The 24,493-nt window shown below is 41.6% G+C and overlaps 1 protein-coding gene across 9 annotated transcripts in view; it reads right to left on the bottom strand.

Annotated features, from left to right (window-relative positions):
• The window catches only part of LOC129066597 (protocadherin gamma-C4), a 144,482-nt gene that overhangs the window by 45,332 nt on the left and 74,657 nt on the right, over positions 1-24,493 (bottom strand). Inside the window, exon 1 of one of the 9 annotated variants that reach the window (XM_054568284.1) lies at positions 21,153-23,873. The exons of 6 other annotated variants lie outside the window; for them this stretch is intronic. In XM_054568284.1, the coding sequence (XP_054424259.1) occupies positions 21,153-23,600 (2,448 nt within the window). In that variant the 5' untranslated portion in view covers positions 23,601-23,873. Of the gene's footprint in view, positions 1-11,951; positions 14,648-16,018; positions 18,644-21,152; positions 23,874-24,493 lie in introns of those variants that run through there. 2 more of the 9 variants (XM_054568295.1, XM_054568291.1) reach the window with 2 other exon arrangements.

Consider the following 24,493-nt stretch of genomic DNA (forward strand, 5'->3'; position numbering starts at 1 on the left):
AACAAAAATGGCAATAAATACATACCTATCAAAATTGAATCTAAAAACCAAAATAAACAAACAAGCAGAACAGAAATAGAATCATAGGTACAGAGGATGTTTTGAATGTTGCCATATGGGAGAGAGTTCGCTGGGATGGGTAAAAAAGATAAGAGATTAAGAAGTACAAATTGGTAGTTACAGAATAGTCTTGGGGATGTACAACATAGGGAATACAGTAGCCAAGGACCATATATGCAAGATCCATGGACATGGACAATGGTGTGAGGATTGCCTGAGGGAGTGGGGTGGGGGCTGGGTGGTGGCAGACAAAGGGGAAAAAATTGGGACAATTGTAATAGCATATACAATAAAATATAATTTAAAAAGGATTAAAGGGTTTTATTTCTTTGTGAAAAATTTGTTAAGAAGAGGGTTTCGTTTCTTCTCATCCTATAATTTACAACATGGAACAAGCATTCTTGCTATGCCTTTGCAAATTATCATACTCCTTTCTAAGTTTAGATCAACTTTCAACACATCCTTTGAGCTTTCAGTGGCAAGAAACATTTCTGAGTTAGTGGAATGTGAATTTTTTTGCTGGTGTTATTTTTCTTCTAGGACATCTTCATCCTTTTCATCACAACCACTTTTCTCACTCACGTTATTAAGTTCACCTTCACTAAGCTCCTTTGGCTGCATGTCTAGAGACTCTGGAAGGCAGCAGTTCAACGCCCCATGGTCAGCTATTTCTTCTGTAACTCCATTTATGTTTCCTTCAAATTTCATTGATAGCATTATCACTTTTGTTTCTTGGCTGCACTTCCTTCTTTGTTGGTCAATTCCCCCTACACATTTTTGTAAAATGTTACAAGTGTTGATCTCTGGGGGACGAGAAGGCAATGCAACTACATGTTCTGCTGTCTGTGTGTGAACTAAGTAACAGATGCAGAGCAACCGAACACTAACAGGCTGAAAGAGGCCATGTGATTTGGCACACATCTTTATTTGCAAAGTAATCTGTGGACTGAAGGGCTAACAATGAAGCCCGTGCCATTAATCAGTTAATATGTTGTGGCAACTGAAGTCCGAATTGCTTTTAGAAGATGGGTATTATTTAAACTGTGGTAACTGTAAAATGTGCATATTGTAACTGTTCAAAGCCAGGACAGTATGTTACCTATTGTGTAAGAAAGAAGATGAAATAAGAAAATATAAATATATATGATTATTTTTTGCAAAAAGAAACACAAGGAGAATAATGCAGAAACTAATGAAATAGATTATCTACAGTGGGCACCATAAATGAGGCAGAAGATACAGGAATTACAATTTTCTGAGTATACTTAAATAGCTTGACTTTAATTATGCTAATATTTTACATATTCAAAAACATGTTAATGTTTTACATATTCAGCAGTCTGATCAATTTTAGAGTGTGGAAAAACTATCAAATTGCATACAGTAGAAATTAATAATCTTAACTTTATTTCAAATGAATAACATAACCATACAGCAAGTAACTTTGAACACAGTACTTCAACTGTATACCCTCCATTTAAAGGCAATTGCAAAAAAATCTTTAATTCTGTGGGTTTTTCTCCTGGTAAGGGTATAGCAATTCTGAAACTACTTTTTGTGTATTTTAGAACTGAGTAAATATATTCTTAATGTTGGGAGCTTGAGTCCTCACTTTTCGAAAAGAAAATAAAAAGGGGGAAAGGAGGAAGGCTAGGAAGAAACTGCCTGGGAGGTATTAATATGAACTCACATTTTTGAAGGTATATGTGTATAGATATAGGTGGTATGTGTTTGCGTGTGTGCTCCTACCTCTGTTTGCAGAAAAGGCCTAGAAACAGTGACAGCACATTAGCAATGTGCGCACCTGGTACCCAGATCTTAATTTCAAACACTATTCCCTACTGAGAAGAAGTGGGGACTTTTGGGTAAATGGCTTATTTCATGACTGGAGCAGGGAATGTGTAAGATAATCCTGTAACATCTTACATCAGAAAGTAAGAAAGTGCTCAAGAAAATGATAATATGGGGGTATAATGAAAAGACACAGGAACCACTTGAAGAGGTTCTTACTGGCAAAACAATTAGGAATAAAAATAAATCTAAATCTAAAAAATAAACTATGTCTAGGACAATTAGGCATCAAAACAAATAGTGACAATATGGAATATAACTCACTGAAAAAAACCCATGAGCCATAAATGAATAAGTGAAAAATAAGGAAAAGCACTCCCTTACAACATAATGCCAGCTAATAAATGTAGAAGAAATAATTATAAACAGAATTAGAAAACCACCTCCCCTTGAGTATGGGCTGGACCAAGTGGATCTGAATACAGCAAAAGTGATAGTATGTCACTTTCTAAATTAGTGGTTTCCATCTTGTTTCCCTTCTCTGGCTCTCTCTCTCACTTTCTCTGCTGAAAGACAGATGCTGTATTTGGAGCTGCCGGTGGAGAGGTCCACATGGCAATGAACTGAGATAGTCTCCAGCTAACAGTCAGCAAGAAACTAGGCCCTCATTCCAACAACCCATGAGGAACTGAATCTCACTGATAACTAAGAGAGAGATTAGAAGTGGTTCCTCTCCCAGTCGGGCCTTCAGATAAGACAACAACCCTAGCTTGATTGCAGCCTTGTGACAAACTGAGGCAGAGGCACCCAGATTCCTGACCCACAAAACGTTTGAGATGATTGTTGTTTTAAGACACTAAGTTTTACAGTAACTTGTTACACAGTAATGGGCAATTAATATACTACTAAAAATGTCTAGTTTACATATAATGACAAAGAAGCATAAAACAAACCAAATTAAGGGCATTCTAAACAATAAATGGCTTATAGTCTTTTAAAAATATCAGTGTTATATAAGACAAAGCAAGGCCAAGGAACTCTTTCAGACTAAAGTTAGCTAGAGAGTTGACAGCTAAATACAATGTGTGATCCCAGACTTGAAAAAATTACCACGAAGTATTAGTAAAATTTTACTCTAGACTATAGATAATCATATTGTACCAATGTTAAACTTTCTGATTTTCATCATTGAAATTCAGTTACATAAAAGAATATCCTTGTTCTGGAGAAATATACAATGAAGTGTTTAGGATTAAAGAGACCTTATGCTTACAACTTACTCTCAAATGATTCATAAAAAATGATGTGTGTATATACACACATAAATACTTACATACATATGTTTAAACACAAAAATATGAAAATGGTAAAGAGAATGAAAAGGAGAGAAATGATAAAGGAAATGTAGCAAAATACAAAATATTCACAACAGGTGAATCCGAGTGAAGAGTATATAGTTCTTTGTACAATTCTTGCAACCGTCAGTAAATTTAGAATCTTTTCAAAATGGAAAGTTAAAAAAAATAACACTTGCTGTGAGGGCACATATCAAAATAACAAAACTATTTACTCTTTGACCCAGCCATTTCACTTCTGGGAATTCATCCCATAGATATACTGCATATGTATAAAATAATGTAGGTACAAGGCTATTGAATGCAGTTATTTGTAATAATCAACAACTGGAAACAACCCAAGGATCAATTTAATAACCAGGAGACTGATGAATGCTACAGTGGAATACTGAGCAGCTTTTAAAACATAGCTTTCTTATGTATTAATATGGAAAGATTTTTAAAGGCGATATTGAAGAGTGAAGAAAGCAAGATATATAACAGTGTATATCTTTTCTGTAAGAAAAGTGGGAAAATAAAAATATATATCCATATTTGCCCATATTTGCATGAAGAAATGCTAATAGAATGTTTACATATAGGAAGTAGGAGGAAACAAAGGTGGAATAGGAGTTGGACAGGAATGGGGATGAGATAATATATATCTATTATATTGTTCTGATTTTTGAATCATGTAAATGAGTTGTTTCTTATCCTAAAATAAAATAAATAAAAGAAAATTACTAAGACTGAGGTAGACGGCAGAGCTATAAGGATTCAAATGAAAAGATGTCCCAGATATTATTAACTGGGAAAAGCAAGTTGAAGAACAGTATATGTACTATAAAATGATGCCTATTGTACAAAAAATGCACACAAACATTTACATATACAAAAAATGCTTGGAATAATCAGATATCGACAGTAGTGACCTCTTGAGGATGAGTCTGGAGGCAAGATGAGGGTGTGGGGGTATCTGATGTTTTATTTTTGTAAATCTCTTTTTAAATTGAAGTATTGTTTTCATATAGTGAATTCAATGAGTTTTGGCAAATGTGTACATCCATATTACCTACCTATCAAAATACAGAAAATTTATATCCCCCTTGGGGAAAAGAAGTTCTACCATCATTTGGTAGATAAGGTACAAATTCTACCATACTATCAGTTTCAAATTAAAGTGCTTAATTCCTGTTAATTCACTCAATAAATATTTATTTAGAGCTTAACAATATTAAGCTCTGTTCCAGGCCTTAAAAATATAGCATGAAAAATAAATTAATCTTTACCATCAAAAAGCTCATATTCTTGCTGGGCAGACAGTGCTAACACACTGATGAAAAAGCATGTAGCAGATTAAAGTCATAAAACAAAAAGTAATGTGTTTTTAATATGGTTACTGAGGATTCTATAGGACTGCGTAGGTATACGAGGGGGAACCAAAAAACCCCTAAAATTATTTTCTGGAAGGCAGGCCCCTTGCACTGTAGGCTTCTCCCTCTGTGTGCCAGCTGGTATTGCTGTGAGAGGCTGAGTTCAGCATAAGTGAAATTTTTTTGAAGCTCTTTCAATGCATTTGCCCATTTCATGATAGGTGGTTTATGGGCGCACCTGCCTAAACTGCGCTGTTAGTAGTTTTTGACCAAGAAGGGCACGACCCCTCCACCATGCCCCCACCCTCCCTATTCTCCCACTCTTGCCCTGAGCAACTGTTTTTGTTTGTTTGTTTGTTTCCCTGGATGAAAAAGTCCTCAAAGGAAGACGTCTTGATGATGTGGTAAAGGTGAAACAAAAAATGGATGAAACACTAAAAGGCATCAAAATCAGCAAGTTCAAAAACTATCTTGAGCAGTGGGAAAAACATCTCAATAAGTATATTGCATTAAATGAAGAGTACTTTGAAGGTGACTGAAGTTTAAACAGTACGAATAAATACACAATTTTTTATAAGTTCTGGGTATTTTTAGGTCCCCCCTCATACAATCTTCCAACAATTTTATTATGATTGACATGCATCTTTTCTCCTAAACATTCCTTATCTAAAACTTTACATGTTGTAAACAAAAAAAAAATAGATGGTGAAGAAAAACTGAGCTTAAATTTTTCATGGAAAACATACAATCAAGTAAAAGAAAATTAAATAACAACAAATTAAAACAGCCTGATTAGCTTTAACTCAAACAACTCCAGAGGCAAAGAAAGAACTGGACACCAGGACCAATCCGGAGAGTGGGGTGAGTATGACTTAGATACAGTGAGGTTCTCCATGTGCTTGATGTTTCTAACAGTGAAAAAGAGATCAGGAGGAAAAATAAAATACAGGTAGCTCTGCCACGAGCCCAAAAACATACCAATGTAGAGCTTTTAGGAAGCTTACCATGCATGATCAGCCTGGTAAGGATCTACCCATCTGAGTAGATTATCACAATGGAAGAGATCAGAGGGAAAGAATGCTGACAATACGCCCAACCACACTTTCAATATCTGCACTTGGATGTTTCTCAGAATCTCAGACTTAACATATTCAAACTCAACTCTTGATTTCTCTGAAATATATCCTTCAATAGTCTTCTACATCTTATAAAATGGTACCTTGTCCATCCAATTTCTCAATTCAGAAACCTGGAAATGACTCAGTCCCTCCTCCCCTCTTTTATCCATTGTATTCATTCAGTCAACTCTATTTTATTGAGGATCTACCACTTGCCAGGCAAAGATCTTGAGGAATATAGTAAATGACAGAGGAATATAATAAACAAAAGAGTCACTGCCCTCAAGGAGTTTATATTCCAGCCATTCCATTATTGTCTTGCCAAATCTATTTCTTAAATGCATCTCCAATCCTTCCATTTATTTCTAGATCCACTGCCTTCCTTTTAATACATTCCAGCTCAGCTTCTTACCAGGAACATTTCCAGAGTCTCCCATCTGTTCTCCCTGTTCCATTTATAACCCTCATATATCAAGTCACCACGCAGAAGCCAGAGTAATCTTTAAAAATTCAAACCATTTCTTGTCACTGCCTTGTTTAAAACCTTTCAGTAGCTCCTAAATACAAGGGTACTTAGAATAAAATCCAGAATACTTAATATGGTTCCCAAGGCTTTTCTTATTTTCCATTTTTAGCCTCCCTGGCCATTTTCAGTTGCTCCCCTCTTCTTTTTTAGGACCTTTATACATCCTATTCCCTCTGCCTGACATTTCCTTCTTTAACCCTCTTCTTACCTAGATAACTCCTACCCATCTTTCAGATCTCACTCTAAATATCACTTCCTGAAAGAAGCCTTCCCTGACCCTTTGGACTGTGGTAGGCCTCCCTGTAACAAACTCTCTGAGCATCCTTGTTTTTCTTCTTGGCGGCATTTATCCAACTTGTAAAAGACCATATCTGAGAATGGGGACCCATTAAATCAGGAATCATATTTTCCTTGTTCATTGCCATACCCTTGGCACCAACGACAGTGCCTTGCATAAGGCAGACAGTTAATAAATGTTTGCTATATAAATGCATGAGTGAACCACCTGCTACTTGACTTGGGGCAAGCTCTTGTCTTTGGGTGGGCTCTCCAAACCTATACACTACAGAGAATGGAAACCTGAACTTATGCAGAGGTGGTTTAAGCTTATGCTAGCACATGATATTCTCATACAGTATAAGAATAGAGCACTCTGCACCTCTTGTTTTTCAAAAGCATATGAAGTACACAAAAATTAACTCATTTTTCTATAAACTAGCAATAAGCAATCAGAAAATAACATAAAAATGAAATTTATGGTAACATCCAAACCCAAGTATGCAGGAATAACTTAATGAAAGATATTCAAGACCTCTACACTGAAAACTATAAAACATTGCCAAGAGAGCTTAAAGAAGACCTAAGTAAATGGAAATATATACCATTCTCATGGACTAGAAGTCTCAATATTGTTAAAATGATCCCTCCCCCAATGGATGTATAAGTTCAATGCAATCCCATTCAAAATCATTGCAGGCTTTTCCCCTCTGGAAAGTGGCAAGATTATTTTAATTTATCTGGAAAAATAAAGAACCAAGAATAGTCAAACAATGTTAAAAAGAAGAAAGTTGGAAGACTACCTACCTGACTTCAACACTTACTATAAAGCTACAATAATCAAGATAAAAAGATAGACAAATAGGTCAATGGCACATGATAGAAAGTCTAGAGATAGATCCACATATAGCAATCAAATCATTTTCAACAACAACTTTGTGCCAAAGCTATTCAATAGGAAGAGGGAAAATCTTTTCAACAAATGATGCTGCAAAATCTGGGCATCCATATGGAAAATAGAACCTTGATCATTACCTCATTGAACTGCTACCTCATACCACATGTAAAAGTCAGTTTTAAATAAAGTAAATAGAAGAGTCAATAGGAAACAAATTAAGTGCCTTTTTCTCACCAGGAATATTCACTACCTCCCTTAATATGCTGCTAGAGCAAGTATTACACAAGATAAAGCCAATCCATGCAAGTGACACATTTCTGTGGAGATGTTTGTCTATTCTTGGTTTCCAAGATTTAGCAATCCAGGTTGAGATGCCAAAGTTATCTGATCTAATGAATTCTTTTTAAAGACTAACATCCAGGTGGCATTTACAATAACATTAACATGGCTTAGATGGACAATGGAACCCATGCCAATAAGGAACCCTACCATGACTAACCAATCAGACACGCTTTTATGCATCTTACCCCCAATATCCTCTTTCTCTTGACTTACTGGTAATTCTCCTTTCACTCTTTTCAGTTTCTATATTATCCACTTTATCTAATTTCACTTTTCAAAAGTGACTGGTTCCTTTTCATTTTTTTGTTATATTTTAGATTTCAAGCTTCTAAATCACTGACAGTGATATATAATGGGAATTTTATATGCAAATGTTATTCTATAATTTTTGAAGTGTATGTAAACTGCAAGTTTAATGAAAAGCTATGCTAACATTATTTAGATCCATTTGTACAGTCACCTGATTACAAGGAACAGTTCCTTATCTAGCATTCTGTGCTAGGTCAAATTCACTTTAAGTATTTGAATTAGCTACAGTGGAGTAGGACATATAGCTGGTATGTCCCATGTTGGGATGTGAGGTACAGGCTTAAGCAATGGAAGCACCAGGAGATTGTCCTTGACCATGGGGACCACATAGGAGGCCTGGAGGAAAACTGGCACATTGTTATTGATGTCACCAATGCGAAGGGTGACACATCTGCTGGAGGAGAGGGATAGCTTGCTTCTGTCAGTGGTCATGCTTGTGACATTGTACTCCAGGGTTTACTCCAGGTTCAGAGCCCCATCTGTTACAAGCTCGTAGTAATTGTTCATGGAAGATTAAATTCTGAAAGACACATTTTCTTGTACCTCCCCATTTTCTCCCAAATCTGGATCCTGTGCTTTAAATGGACTGACTACTGGTGAAGGAGCAAAATCTTCAGAAATCATTGTGTAAATAGAAGTAAAAAATCATCTCTGGGACTTTGTCATTATCATCTAGAATTCTGATCTCACCTACACTGGGCAACCAGTCAACCCCCCGTTCCTTGCTTTCTAAACCATGGAATATTTTTTAATCTTTTTGTAGTTCAATGTACTAAAAGTTTTTATTTCTCCACGCTGGTGATCAAGGCCAAACTGGATATGGGTGTTCTGAGCTGCAAAGGCATGCTTGATTTCCACTTTGAGGCCCTCGTCTGGGTTGGTGGCCCTCGCCCTCACCATGGAGGTGCCAGGGCATGGCTTCTCAAAGGCTGGCCCTGTGTACATTCTGGCCAAAATAAGGGGTGGAGGGGTTGTAGTTGCATTGCTTCCCGGTGGTCCTCACCATCTAAGGCCGTCAAGAGTAAGTGATACAGGCTTTGCTTTTCCAGGTGTAGTAGCTTCTTTAACACAAGTTCAACGTGTTTGTTTCTACTTTCACTTTCTTTGAAGATAAATGTTGCGGCTAAGGTGGTAATTTTGTAAGGGAATTGCTTCCAACATCAGGACCTTCTGTAGATTCTATTGCAGATCTTGCTCCAGGCTGGGTCAATTCACATCTTTAACTCAATAATGCTCATGCTGAACCATGGGATATTATCATTTACATATTGAATACTGATATTAATATGAAAAGCAAAGGATTTTCAACTGTTTCTAAACATATGCTACAAACTATAGTATATAGGCATATCCGCTCTGCTCCGGGTCCATTCTGCTACTCACAAGTAAGTCTCCACTTTCTTTACTTAGAGTGAAGCATAGGAAGATAAGCAAAGTCCTTTACATAATCCCATTGCTGGAATCAGAAGAAATATAAACATCCAAGCCAATCAAAAGTATCAATCAACAAATATACTAATTATCAATCCTAAATTATCAACAAATATCCTAATGCTAAGACTGATATTTTGCATAGCTGTTAGATTAAACTCACGCAGTCCAAATCAAATTAACTCCAGCTTTCAGGTTTTGGTGATCTATTTTCCAGTTAAATCATCTTAGCAATCCTATTGGGGTAAATCAGTCCTTTGAATAGTAGGATCCTTGTTTAGGTTACATTATGGTTCAGACACAGAAAAATTAACACTCATAAATTGTCTCATGCAAAAAAAATTTCTCCATCTTTTATGACCACAAATAGGAGCTTCTCAATTAAAAATATTTCTAGGCATTAAAGATTTTTAAATTAATTTTCATAATAATTAGAACAGTTTCACTTAGGTTATCCCATTGTACCATCTGCAGAGGCACACAAATTATTATTACTTTTCCTAACAGAATGTTAAGTGTTCTGATGATGAAAGCGTGACTCCTTTTTTCCTATCAACATAATAAAACATGGCTACTGCTAATTCAGTTATATTATGTGTGAAGCATGTTATGAACCAGTGACATGTTACCACTAGTCCTCACCATGGTTTTTCAAATTATTTATTGTTATCTCTATTTTGTTGAAGCTGAAAGAGATTTAATAACTTGTCACATGGATATAAGTTACCTTGTTGCAAAGCTATTTTTCTATCATACCACATTTTAGAATACTGATACAAGATAATGCCCAGAGCACATACATTTGTTCATTCATTCACTCAGCAATCATTTAATGAAGCCTATTTAGCTCAAATTGGAAGCATTGTTAAAACTACTGATATTTGGGATATAGCCTATGGGTCATAATTATTCTTTGTCTTAGCTCTCGATGATAATCACCAAGTTGGGTTAAATGAACAGAAGTCAGCATATTTCGACAATACTAGGTTAGCCTCCCAAGTAATTCGTTGTGTGTTCCGTCTTTCCTTTGGAATTGACTGCCATATGAAAACTGGCCTTGTGATAAACATTTTGATAGCTTTTACAAATCAACAGTAGTGACATTGCCCTCTATTCTCCTCGATATTGTTAAGAAAGCTCTACTTACTAAATTCCACTTGGAACTTAATGTCAATATAAAGTTTGCATATTTAGGTATGCTCAAAATTTCCTTTAAAAAAATCACACACATATGTAAAATTTGTCTTGGTTGTCAAGTAGCATAAAGTGGCATTTGAATCCTAGTAACAGTAACTGTCTCATTTTAGGCCCATTCCCTTAATGGTTTTCAATCTCTTTTATAAGTCTAAGTTTCGATTAACTATTGTATTTCTGAAAGTAGATAGGCAAGAAATAAAGAAAATAGTTAGGATGTTATGATTTCCTACCCTATACCACAATTCACCAAACGAAATCAGGCTTCTCACAGGTTCCAGCCATTCCTGCTCATGAATAAAGTACTTTAGCATTCAATTTCTGTTCAACATTCTGTAATAAACATAAGGTCCTCAGGAAACACTTAGAATCTGTGTACTTTCCAGAAAATTTTCCCTGTGTGAAAGTTGTGGGAAATTTAACATAAGAAAAGAGAATTACTGCAAACTCAACAAAGTACAAAAATTGTGCCCCGAACACAATTTAACTCTGAGTATTCCACAATCATCATTAAAATCATCAGTGTGGATAAAATGAGCAAAAGAAAAATCTAACCTGGAAACATATATAGACATTTATTCCCAAAATCTATAATGGGGGTAAAAAAAACCCCCACCTCTTCAGTTTTTCCTCATGAGAACACTTGTACTGTTTGCATATTTCAGTGAGAAAGTTTCAAGCATGTAAGAAATTAATTCACCATATTTGGAAGTTCAACAATGACTTGCAACAAGAAATGACTTGAGGACACTGAGAAAATATAACTGTGTTCATCCCTAATGACCAGGAGGAATCACTGCTCTTCAAAAGAAACTGAAAGCACTATATGAATTTGTTAGCCACTTAACATGTAATTGAAGCCACTCTATTTATAAAAGTTTATTTAAAATATTTATCATTTTCATCAAATTAGATTTATCCCCTCTGGAAGAATTTGTGTCCTTAGCAGATACACTGGCATCAGATGTTCACCATAAAACTGGTTTCAAGACCAGTGGGAAATAAGACCAACTAGAAGTAGGAAAAATTTTATAGTGTGTAAATAAAATTAGAAAAACTAAGTAATATTAACAAGTACTTTATGAAGCGGACATACATTTTTTATATGTAATATATACAAATACATAAAAATTTGTTATCCATAAGGCTTGAGGGAAAGTCGCCGGGTTGTCATTGGTATCTGCCACGCATATGTAGCGGTACTGGTGTCTGCTTTATAAATTCCAAATATATACTCACTACCTATAATAAGAGATATTTTGCTCAAAGCTCAGAGAAGAGTATTTGATACGGACTCACCTGAATTAATGTATGATTATCTTTAGAAAACACCGAATCACCTGACAGCAAAAGAGGCTCGCTTTTCTCACAGCTCTCCTGGCTGATGAGCGTGTCCGCGTAGTTGGGCTGCGGGAAGATCAGGTGACTCTTCCGCGAGTCCGCGCTCAGGGAGACCTCGTGCGAATAGGTCTGCAGGAAGGCCCGCACCCCGTCCACGCCCATAAAGTGCGAGGCAGGCACGCCTGCCAACCCCCCTCCTGAAGCCTGGAGCAGGCGTGACTTATGCCAGCGTCTCAGCCTGAGCGCAAGCAGCACGATGACAAAGGCGAGGAAGACGCAAGAGACTGCGGCCACCGCCACTACCAGGTAGAGCGTGAGGCCAGAGTTGTCGGGGTTGGCGTGCGACTCAAGACTGCTCAGGTCGGCCAGGACGTCTGGGATGCTGTCAGCCACGGCCACGGTGAGTGTGACGGTAGCCGAGAGGGGAGGTTGGCCATGGTCTTGGACCGCCACCACCAGGCTCTGCTTGAGCGCGTCTCTGTCCAGCAGGGCGCGCGCAGTGCGCACCTCGCCCGTGTGCAGCCCCACCACGAAGAGCCCTGGCTCGCTGGCCTTGAGCAGGCGGTAGGACAGCCAGGCGTTCTGGCCTGAGTCTCTGTCCACTGCCACCACCTTAGTCACCAGGTAGCCAGGCTCTGCAGAACGGGGCGCCAGTTCCACGCCGGTGGAACCGTCTGTGGGGAAGGTGGGATAGAGGATTTCAGGCGCATTGTCGTTCTGATCCAGTACAAACAGGCCCAGTGACACGTTGCTGCTGAGTCGAGGGTCCCCACTGTCTTGCGCCATCACTTGTAGCTGCAGGTCTTGCAACTGCTCATAGTCGAAGGAGCACAGTGCATACAGGACCCCAGTGTCTGAGTTGATAGAGATGTAGTAGGACAGAGGAACTCCCTGGAAGGTGTCCTCGACCAGGGAGTAAGTAACTTGGGCGTTCTCTCCATAGTCAGGGTCATAGGCGGTCACAGAGACTATGGAGGATCCTCTGGGGTTGTTCTCTGGGATATAGGCGGTGTAGGAGGCATGGGAGAAGGCAGGTGGGTTGTCGTTGGTGTCTGCAACATTCAGGGAGATGTGAGTTTTTGTGGACAGGGGCGGACTTCCTCGGTCAGTGGCAGTCACCGTGATGTTGTAGCTAGGAACCAGTTCTCGGTCTAGGAGTGTGTCTGTCACTAAACTATAGTAATTTCCATAAGACTTTTCTAATTTAAAGGGCAGATTCCCTTGGATGAAACAGATCACTTGTCCATTTTCCCCAGAGTCTTGATCATTTACATTTAAAAGGGCAATTAATGTCCCTCTGGGAGAGTTTTCCAGAATGGAGCTGGAAAGAGACGTGACAAGTACTTCAGGAGCATTGTCATTCACATCCAAAACTGTGATAAGGACTTTGGCTCTTGCAGAATACCCTGCGTTGTCCGTTGCTTGCACTTCCATCTCATAGAATCCTGATTCTTCGTGGTTCAGCTCCCCTATTGTAGAAATTGTCCCTAAATTGCAATTTAGCTCGAAAAGTTGGGCTGCCTTGTCGTCCACATACCGGAAGGAATACATCACTTCCGCATTGGCCCCTTCGTCAGGGTCGGTGGCATTTACCAGGAGCAGCGTAGTGCCCACGGCCACGTTCTCAGGAACGCTCACCCGGTACTCGGACTGAGCAAACGCCGGTGCATTGTCGTTCGCATCAAGGACAGTCACGCGGATGCGCGCAGTGCCAGTGCGCACTGGGTCTCCTCCGTCCGAGGCCAAGAGAACCAGGTGGTGAACCGCCTTTTCCTCGCGGTCCAGGGCGCGCTCCAGCACCAATTCCGGGTACTTGTTACCATCAGCTCCGCTTTGCACCTCCAGGGAGAAGTGACTATTACTATTGAGCTCGTAGCTCTGGAGAGAGTTCTTCCCGCTATCAGGATCCCAAGCGTGGGGAAGGGGGAACCGCATCCCAGCGGCGGCGTTTTCACTCATTTTTATTTCTAATTCACCTTCCCGGAAGGAGGGGGCATTATCATTAATGTCCCTCACTTCTACCACCACCCCGTATATTTTCACTTCATCCTCCATCAGGATCTCCAGATTTAGTTGACACTTTATGGCCCCCATACAGAGCTCCTCCCGGTCTATCCTGCCCGCGGTGACCAAGCTGCCGCTTCGCGGGTTCAGAGCGAAAAGTTGCGTCCTACCTGCGGAGACGATGCGGACTCCGCGCTCCTCCAGCTCCCGGGGCTCCAGTCCCAGATCCTTAGCGATGTCGCCCACCCTAGAGCCCTTCTCCAGCTCCTCAGGAACTGAATAGTGGATTTGGGTGCATGCCGTTTCCCATAGAATTCCCAGGAGAACTCCCAGCAGGACCATGCCTTTGCAGTCCTGGTGCAGTCGCGCAGAAGTCATTGTCGCTTTCCTGGAGGACTATTTCCAGTTCTTCCTTCGATCACAGAAGTCAGGATCAGCACTTTTGTCCTTGGGATCCGTCAGCTAAGCGACCAGAGCTCCTCCGTTCAGTTTCCTCACTGCCCAGGAGGAGATGGTCAGTTTCTCTCTGTGCTTTGTGCTTCCGGCGCGCGCACAGCCAGCAGGATCTCTCTGCTTTTCTCTCCCTGATTGGTGAACAGCGGCGCTCAGAGTCCTAACCAATTACTGCACAATCTTGGACTCCGGGAAGGATTGTTGGTTATTAGACCTCAAATGGCTCCACCTACTGTTCTTCAAATAGGGGCTGGAAGTGGAGACGATTAAAAACTAGAGTATTTAATTGAAACTTCAGGGAGCTTCTTTTTATTTCCCTGAATGTTTCACACAGATCTATTTTCTTGAGATTATTTTCTGTAGCTGTAGGCATATTCTGATTTTCCCAATGGGCTTTTAAATGAACTTGAAATTTCTATACATGACAATTTTTATCCTTAATTTTAGCGCACCTGCTTTGACATCACCAATACCCCCAACATACTTATTTTGAGATATCTCCTTAGGAATTTTCCATGTCACAAAAGCATATATTAGAATAATTTAAATTTTCTCACTCGGCTTTAATTTTCATAGGTTCTTAAATTTACCTAAATGGAAGAATTATTTTAACAGGTTGCTGGCATTTAAAGTTAAAAACCAAGTTTTCACAATGACATGGAAACCTAAAAATAAGAAATGTGATTGTACACATTATGAGAATCACTGAAAATTAATAGAAGACACATTAACATTTAACATTTTAAGAACAAAATAGAAGCATTCCAACATGCATATACTGGAAATACAGGTAGTACTTTATAATCTACTAACACATTATATGTCAAAAGATTGTGCAAGAAAATGAGTAACCCTAAGAATATTATAAACTTACCTTACTCTGTGTAATAAACCTAATTCCAATTACTGAGAATTCTGGCAATACATTTGGAAGTCCATCAAAATATAAGAAAAAATGCTCAGTGTTGTGTTTTCATGAACGTAAATATTTATATTCCAAGGATAAATACATTTGGTAGGCATACCATAACTTATTTTTTATATTGGGAAGAAATCTACAGGTGGCTTTGTAAAAAGATGGGGCATAAAATTGACCTATTCAGTGGTATTCAAAGAATCCCTAGCAAATGTACCTGAATATTATAAAAGCATTACTATGTCTTTTAAAAAGAACTGTTTTATCTCCCTGACTGGTGTGACTCAGTGGATTGGGCACCTTCTATAAGCCAAAAGGTGGCCCATTCGACTTCCAGTCAGGGCACATGCCTGGGTTGTGAGCCAGGTTCCTAGTTGGGGGCTAGCGAAGGGCAACTGATCAATGTTTGGAGGTTTCTCTCTCACATACACATCGATGTTTCTCTCTCTCCCTTTTGCCTTCCCTTCTCTCTAAAAATAAATAAATAAAATATTTAAAAGCCCCTTTTCATGCATTTTCCTCTCTTTGTAGTTAATAGATTTTTAAAAAATTAAACTATACCAGTTCTAGATGAAAAGCATTCATTAAAACTCACGTGAGTAGAAGCAACAGAGTTAAAGCTTAACTTGTTATTCTTCTCAGTGACACTTACTACCAAAGATGCTTCATTAGAAAGATCTTGTGGAGGGACAGTTTCTGGCGTCCTAGAGAGAAAATTAAACTTTGTTTCCTGAGAATCGGAGGCAACATACAGATTGTAGGTATAAGGCAAAGTTCCCTCATTGTAGTTGGGAGAGACCCCTGGTCCGGTCTTAGTACAGAGACTCGGCTGAAAGCAGCGCCAGGTAGCCCGGCTGGAGGAGCGTCGCAGGCGCAGGGCAACCGCCAGAATCACGGCCAGGAGGAAGAGCACGGAGATCAAGGCCAAGGCCACCACCAGGTAAAACTGCAGCTCAGCCTGGGGGTCGGACGGCGCTGGGCGTTCGCTGAGGTCCGGCAGGGCCTCTTGGAGGCTGTCAGCGAAGACCAGGAGCAGCGTGGCGGTGGCCGAGAGGGGCGGCTGTCCCCCGTCGCGCACCGCGACCAGCAGGCGCTGGCGCGCCGCGTCCCTGTCGCCCAAAGCACGCGCCGTGCGCACCTCGCCCGTGCGCAGCCCCAGGCTGAACAGGCCCGGCTCGCTGGCCTGCAGCACGTGGTACGACAGCCAGGCGTTGTGTCCCGAGTCCGCGTCCACCGCCACCACCTTGGTGACCAGGTAGCCGGGCTGCGCGGCGCGCGGCACCGTGTCGAAGAGCGCGGAGCCGTCGGGCCCCAGCGCCGGGTACAGCACCCTTGGCGCGTTGTCGTTGCGGTCGTCCACCAACACGCGCAGGCTGACGTTGGCGCTGAGCGCGGGCGAGCCCTGGTCGCGAGCCTGCAGCGTCAGCTCGAAGGCGCGCAGCTGCTCGTGGTCGAAGGCGCGCTGCGCGAACACCACCCCGCTCTGCGCGTTCACGGACACGTAGGACGACAGCGCCCGCGGCTCCAGGTCGCTGGCCACGATGGAGTAGGAGACGTGGCCGTTGGGTCCCAGGTCGGGGTCGGAGGCGCTGACCTGCGCTATGGAGGCCCCGGGAGGGTTGTTTTCTGGCACGTGGACCAGGTAGGCGGACTGTTGGAAAACCGGAGCGTTGTCGTTGACGTCCCCGATTTGCAGGGTGATGGTGGTGCTGGAGGAGAGGGGCGGCTTGCCTCTGTCGGTGGCTGTGATGGTGACATTGTACTCCGGGGTTTGTTCCCGGTCCAGGGTCCCATCTGTTACAAGCTTGTAGTAATTATTGGCGGACGACTGAATTCTAAAAGGAACTTTCTCTTTTATGAGGCATGAGACCTTTCCGTTTTCTCCCGAATCTTTATCATGTGTTTTGAACAAAGCAATGACTGTCCCAGGCTCTGCGTCCTCCGTGATGGAGCTGGACACCGAAGTGAAAACCACCTCTGGGGCATTGTCATTCTCATCTAGAATCTCTAGTATAATTTTACATTCGGTGGCCATGCCTCCACCGTCCTTGGCTTCTATGCTTATGGTATAACTGCTACTAACTTCGAAGTCTAGAGGGTCTTTGGATTTGATTTCTCCACTTCGATGGTCTAGCAAAAACATGTTTCCAACATCTCCTAGTGTTTTGAAGGAGTAGGTGATCTCTGCATTGATGCCCTCATCTTGGTCAGTGGCTGTCACCTTTAGCACAGAGGTGCCCGAGGGCAAGTTCTCGCGCAGGCTAACTTTGTACACATCCTGACTAAACACTGGGGGGTTATCGTTGGCATCCGTGACTTCGATCCTGATTTGAGTGGTGCCAGTTCGGACTGGGTCACCCCCATCCACTGCTGTCAGGACAAGGAGATGGGAGCTCTGTTGTTCGCGGTCCAGCGGCTTCTCCAACAGTAATTCTGGGGCGTTCTTGCCTTCAGTCTTATTCCTTTTCATCAGAGAGAAGTGCTTATTATAGCTGAGCTGGTAACTCTGGAGGGAGTTAGGCCCTACATCTGCATCTATACCGGGTTCCAGACCAAACCGAGTTCCTGGAATTGCAAGTTCATTGATTTCTAAAACAATGCTATTTTGGAGAAAGTGAGGTGGATTGTCATTTATATCTTCTATCATCACATTTATGTGAAAAACATTTAAAGGGTTTTCTGCTACAATCTCTAAGGGCACGACACACACAGGGTTTTGAGGGCAGAGAGACTCCCGATCTATTCGGTCACTCACAAGTAAGTTCCCATTCTCTGTGTTTATGGAGAAGTATTGTTTCTCTGCACTGACTCTGAGGTTGCGGATCAATAAATCCGGTACTCGCAGCCCCAGGTCCTTAGCGAGGTTCCCCACTACAGAGCCCCTGGCCATTTCTTCCGGAATGGAGTAGCTGATCTGCTCGGAGAGCGCCCCGCAGAACAAAGGCAGCAGGAAGGGAAAGAGTACTTGCCGCTGCCGCCGGGTACTGCTCCTCTGCTTCGCCCTATTTCCCATCCTTCTCTGCCTTGCTGCAGCCTCTGGCGCTGAGAAGATGCTTTCTTGACAAATTGCGTTTAAAGTATCTACTTCCACCGCGTAGAAAACTCAAGGCTCCCAGTTTGAAGGTATCCTGATCGGTATTCTGAAATCAGCTTTGCCGAGCAGTGAGCCGGCGTCCTGGCCTCTCTCCTTTTGTACTTGCTTTTGTGGCTGCGCTGAAAATCACCGGGGTGGATCCTGGACTTCAGCTCTTGCAGCACATTGGCCAACAGCGGCGCTCGGAGTCTGTTTTGAAAACTGCAGCCAGAGCCTTGCAAATACTGGGATTTACTATCCCGACAGCTATATTGGACTGATGTATAGGAACGGAGGCAATCTGTGAGTTTCGGATGGGCCTGTTTTCCAGTATTTACTATAGAAGAAAGTTCCTTAGAGATAGGATCCTACAGAAGAGCCATTAACCCAACAATGAGACAAGTTTGTCTTTTTCTAATTGGAGGCAGTGAAGATACTGGAAGAACTAAGCAAAGTCTTCTCTTCAGACTTCGAACAAAGACCACGTGGAAAATAGCCCCACCAAGTGGTATGGAGAAATTTTGACAGCCATGAAATGACACCCAGTATAAATTCAATCTTATGTGCAGATAAATTTCCCTCCTCCATTTATCAGAGGAAAGTGAGGGAGTGCTCCAAGCTATATAGGGTGCACTCAGGATAAGGATGGCCAATGCCATCAAGTCTTCCTTGTTACTTATAAAAGCATGCCCTAGTAGGTTACCATTGGAATTTAATGACATGAAATGTGATGGTGTTTTATTTATATCCTTTTATTTATTGATTGATTTTATTTTTAGAGAGAGGGAAGGGGAGGGAGGAAGAGAGAGAGAGAAACATTGATGTGTGAGAGAAACATAGATAAGTTGCCTCCTGTATGTGCTGACCAGGGACCCACAGCCCAGGCCTGTGCACCGACCTGGAATCCAACTGTCCACCTTTCGCTTTGCAGGACAATGCCCAACCAACTGAGCCACACCCACATTGGCCAGAGCTCTATCCTTGTATTTAACTGGACCATATGTTGCACCTTACCAGAACTTTATTACTACCTTTGAGTCAAAATAACCTTCTTAAGCTCAAGTTTCAAAGCCAACCTTTCCTTTTTATTTTCCAAGACCTTAGTAGACTACATTTTAAAAAATATGGAACACCTCCCTCTCCCAGCAGAATACCTAATATCCTTTTTATTCATCTAATTTCAGTTCATACAAAATGTGTTAAATCTTTTCCTCAGTTTGGAATTCCATAAGCATAATTCTATCCCTAGATGCTTTAAACACAATAACATTTACTTTACTTGATTCAAGACAAATTTAGGTGTCTGTTGCAAGACTTCCCTTTCCTACCATTGAAATACTTTTTGCCCAATTATTAAATACTCTATATACAGTTAATTACATTAAGGCCAATTCCTAAATGAAAAAGGAAAATTTGAAAGGGAACATGAATATTCAAGCAATTTGAAAGAAATATCTAGAAGTGGTGTGAGAGTGAGAAGCTGAATTGATTATGGAGATGATTACTATGATCAAATACCCTGGATAGGTTTCCTCCCCTCACTTGAACTTCCTAGACCTTGCTTCAGATAACATGTCTGTTAGTAGGTAACTCTTAGGGCTTCAGTAACAGGTTAGTTCTGAGTATAAGAATTGAGCATACTTAGATATAGTACAAAATAAATTTACAAAGGATGGAAAGAGGGAGTCCATGACTTACTGGCATATTGAAAACAAAAATATCCAAATGAATACCAGCTAAATCAGTCTATTATGAAGTCTAAAAACTCACTCCATCTCTTATATTCACACGAGTGAATAAATCTGAAAAGTGTAAACATGTTTAATGGATTTGAAAATAATTTTTTGAGAAGAACTGGATTAAAATTAAGTATTTCTGTGACTTTACATTTTCAAAAAACCTTCAACACATATGCTAAAGTACCAGTTAAAAAAAAAAAAAAAGGAAATAACACCAGTTCAACAGTTCAATTATTTTCTTCAGCACTATCTAATGAATTCTTTGTAGAAATAGAAAAGATGTCTAGAACTTAAGGGGAAAAATGTGTTCTACGTTTCTTCTCACAAGGGAGTCTAGTAATTAAAAGGCAGTCAACATGTCTGTTTTGGTGGGATAAATAAATGAGACAAGATTGAAAAGACCAACAGTAACTAAACATATTACCAGCCATCAAAAATGAAAATACAATTGTCTTGTGCTCAGAGAAAAGCTTACATGTATAAATGTGGACATATGTGTGACTGTGTGTATATAGATAGATAAGAAAAAGAGCTAGAGAGAGTATGCTATGAATCATCAGGGTCCAATCAGAGCATCAGAAGTAAAGCAAATAATGGTAAAATATAATTATGGAGGCGATGCAAAGTTTAAATAGGGAAATAAATGTTTGTGAGTCATAATCAGTTTACATTGATAGCCACAGACACTGATGATAGAAAAATATTACTAAAATTCAATTTACTATAAAACAAGCCATGATAGCAAAATGGGACCTTTAGATTCAAAAGAACATCAGGACTTTAAAAAAAATGATTTTCATAAAACCTTTCTGAAAAATGATGATAACTTGATTACAGGTAAAATATACAAACTCACATGTATTGCTCTAAGTCTGTATGAACTGAATATGCCACCACCAATAGTTTTTATAAGAGAATCATTTTTAAAAATCACTTGATGGACTTGTGCAGGAGGCAGGAAAATAAAATCTCACCTCATTAGTTGTAGGGTCACATTTGCTCAAACCGGTAACTGAATCTTCAACTATCAAGAGAGGCTCGCTTTTCTCACAGCTCTCCTGGCTGATGAGCGTGTCCGCGTAGTTGGGCTGCGGGAAGATCAGGTGACTCTTCCGCGAGTCCGCGGTCAGGGAGACCTCGTGCGAATACGTCTGCAGGAAGGCCCGCACCCCGTCCACGCCCACAAAGTGCGAGGCAGGCACGCCTACCAACCCTCCTCCTGAAGCCTGGAGCAGACGTGATGTGTGCCAACGCCGCAGTCTGAGTGCCAGAAGTATGACCACAAAGGTAAGAAAGACGCAGGAGACAGCAGCCACCGCCATCACCAGGTACAAGGTAAGGCCTGAGTCATCGGGGTTGGTGGGAGACTCCAGGCTGCCCAGGTCGGCCAGGACGTCTGGGATGCTGTCAGCCACGGCCACTGTGAGTGTGACCGTGGCTGAGAGGGGAGGCTGTCCGTGGTCCTGGACCACCACCACCAGGCTCTGCTTGAGCGCGTCTCTGTCCAGCAGGGCACGCGCAGTGCGCACCTCGCCCGTGTGCAGCCCCACCACGAAGAGCCCTGGCTCGCTGGCCTTGAGCAGGCGGTAGGACAGCCAGGCGTTCTGGCCTGAGTCTCTGTCCACTGCCACCACCTTGGTTATCAGGTATCCGGGCTCTGCGGAGCGGGGTGCCAGTTCCACGCCGGTGGAGCCATCAGTGGGGAGCGAGGGGTACAGGATCTCTGGAGCATTGTCATTCTGGTCCAGCACAAATATGCTCAGGGAAACGTTGCTGCTGAGTGGAGGCTTCCCACTATCCTGTGCTATCACTTGTAGTTGCAGGTCTCGGAACTGCTCATAGTCGAAGGAGCACAGCGCATACAGGACCCCCGTGTCCGAGTTGATAGAGATGTAGGAGGACAGGGGAACTCCCTGGAAGGTGTCCTCAATCAGGGAATAAGTGACCCTGGCATTTTCTTTGCTGTCCCAATCAGATGCTGTCACAGAGAAAAAAGAGGCTCCTCTGGGGTTGTTTTCAGGAATGTAGGCGGAATAAGAGGAGTGAGCAAAAGTGGGTGGGTTATCATTGTCATCTGCTACATTCAGTGAGATGTGAGTTTTTGTAGACAAGGGTGGACTTCCTTGGTCTGTAGCAGTCAGTGTTATATTGTAACTTTGGATCTGCTCTCTGTCCAGAGCTCTGTTTGTTATCAACTTATAATAATTTCCATATGTCTTTTCTAAATTAAAAGGCAGACTGTTAGGAATGAAACAAGAGACTTGACCATTTTCCCCAGAGTCTTGATCTTGCACATTTAGGAGAGCAATTACTGTACCTGGAGGAGAGTTTTCCAGCACTGAGTTAGTAGAAGATGTGATAGTTATTTCTGGAGCATTATCATTCACATCCACAACTGTGATCAACATCTTAGCAGTGGTTGAGAGACCTCCACCATCTTGGCCTTGAATTTCCATCTCATAGGATTTATATTTCTCAAAATCCAGAGGCCCCTCTATTGAGACTTCTCCAGTTCTAGGATCCAACTGGAATACTTCAGAAACTTTGCTTTCCACATTCCGGAATGAATACACCACTTCCCCATTGATTCCCTCATCTGGATCAGTTGCATTTACTGTGAGCACCCGAATTCCAGAGCTGAGGTTCTCGGGAACACTCACTCGATATACAGACTGTGTAAACTTTGGGGTATGGTCATTTACGTCGAGGACCACCACGCGAATGGGAACAGTGCCCTGGCGGATGGGATCTCCTCCGTCTAAGGCTGTGAGCAGGAGGAGGTGAGCAGCCTCTTTCTCTCGGTCCAGGCTCCCCTCCAGCACTAGCTGGGGATTCTTGGCCCCATCGGTTCTGCCTCGCACTTGCAAGGAAAAGTAACTGTTAGGGTTGAGTTGGTAGTGCTGTAGGGAGTTCACTCCTACGTCTGGATCCCTAGCATTAGGAAGGGGAAATCGCGATCCCGGAGTTGCGTGCTCACTGACTTTTATCTCTATTTCCTCCTCCCGGAAGCTGGGGGCGTTATCATTAATATCCATTATTTCCACTTCCACTCCGTATATCTTGAGGGTATCTTCCACAAGTATCTCCATATTTAAAAAACAGGAGGGCATCGTCTCACAGAGCTCCTCCCGATCTATCCTACCTGCAGTGATCAAGCTGCCACTTCGCGGATGCAGCGCGAAAAGCGGCGTCTTTCCTCTGGAGATGATGCGGACGCCGCGCTCCGCCAGCTCCCACGGCTCCAGACCCAGATCCTTGGAAATGTTGCCCACGAAGAAGCCTTTGTCTGTCTCTTCGGGCACCGAGTATCGGATCTGCCCGGCCCCAGACTTCCGCAGTGTCCCCAGGAAAATGCACAGTAGGACCAGCCCGCTGCGGTCCAGGCGTGGTAGCTGATTCGCCATGGCAACGGCTGAGCCCATATTCCGCGATTTCTTGAGCCCGTTTGTTCTGATCCTGCTTATGTATCTACGAAGTCCCAGGCCGACTGCATCCAAAATATATTAAAGAGCGAAGGGAAGTCCGTACTTTAAGTTTCCAGCATCAGGATCTGTGAGTATCCATCTCACTCTTTGTGTCATAGAGGTGGGGGAGGAAGGGACTCTAGCTCGCTGCTTCTCATTCCCTGGTTGGTGAACAGCGGCGCCTGGAGTCCAATCTTATTATTGCAACGAGTAAGAAAACCCAATAATGTGCATGTTCCAGAAGTTAATAAATACACTCACCTACTTGACAATCATTTGTACAGAATATGTAAAGTGTAAATCACAGACAACAAGGAGTTACATAACGTGATGTTAAAAGTTTACCAAGAGCACTTTTGGAAAGAGTAATTATTAAAAGGGATTACTTAACTTTTTAAAAAGTTTTCAAACATTACTGGAACTGAAAACTTGCAGGTTAGATTTGGTTCTTATTGATATTTACCAACTGAAGAGAACAGCGTTTTTGATGTGGAACTAGCACGGTCCCAACAAATCATCAGATAGGATGCATGACTATAATTCTTACCATTTTTTTAATTGAGAAAAATTAAGATGTTTGAAACGTTTGAGAAAATTTGGATGGCAATAGGGCTATTTTAAAATACCACAAAGTAAAGTGTACCTGTATGCCATATCCTTAATTAAAAGGTATTTTATTTCATGAAAATTTCACCTGAGGTCTCTATATATTTCCCTTAAAAATGCATTTGAATAGTAGAAGGATCACAGCATTGTAAACTTTAGTCTTAACATTGATACCAGTGGATTTGACCAAGGTTTACTTTAGGGACTCTATCAAGAGATTGAACACGGGATCTATATATTGGTGT

Source organism: Pteronotus mesoamericanus, unplaced genomic scaffold (genome assembly GCF_021234165.1).
Source record: "Pteronotus mesoamericanus isolate MK-2021 breed Mesoamerican mustached bat unplaced genomic scaffold, CSHL_Meso_final contig_2, whole genome shotgun sequence".
Lineage (NCBI taxonomy): Eukaryota > Metazoa > Chordata > Mammalia > Chiroptera > Mormoopidae > Pteronotus > Pteronotus mesoamericanus.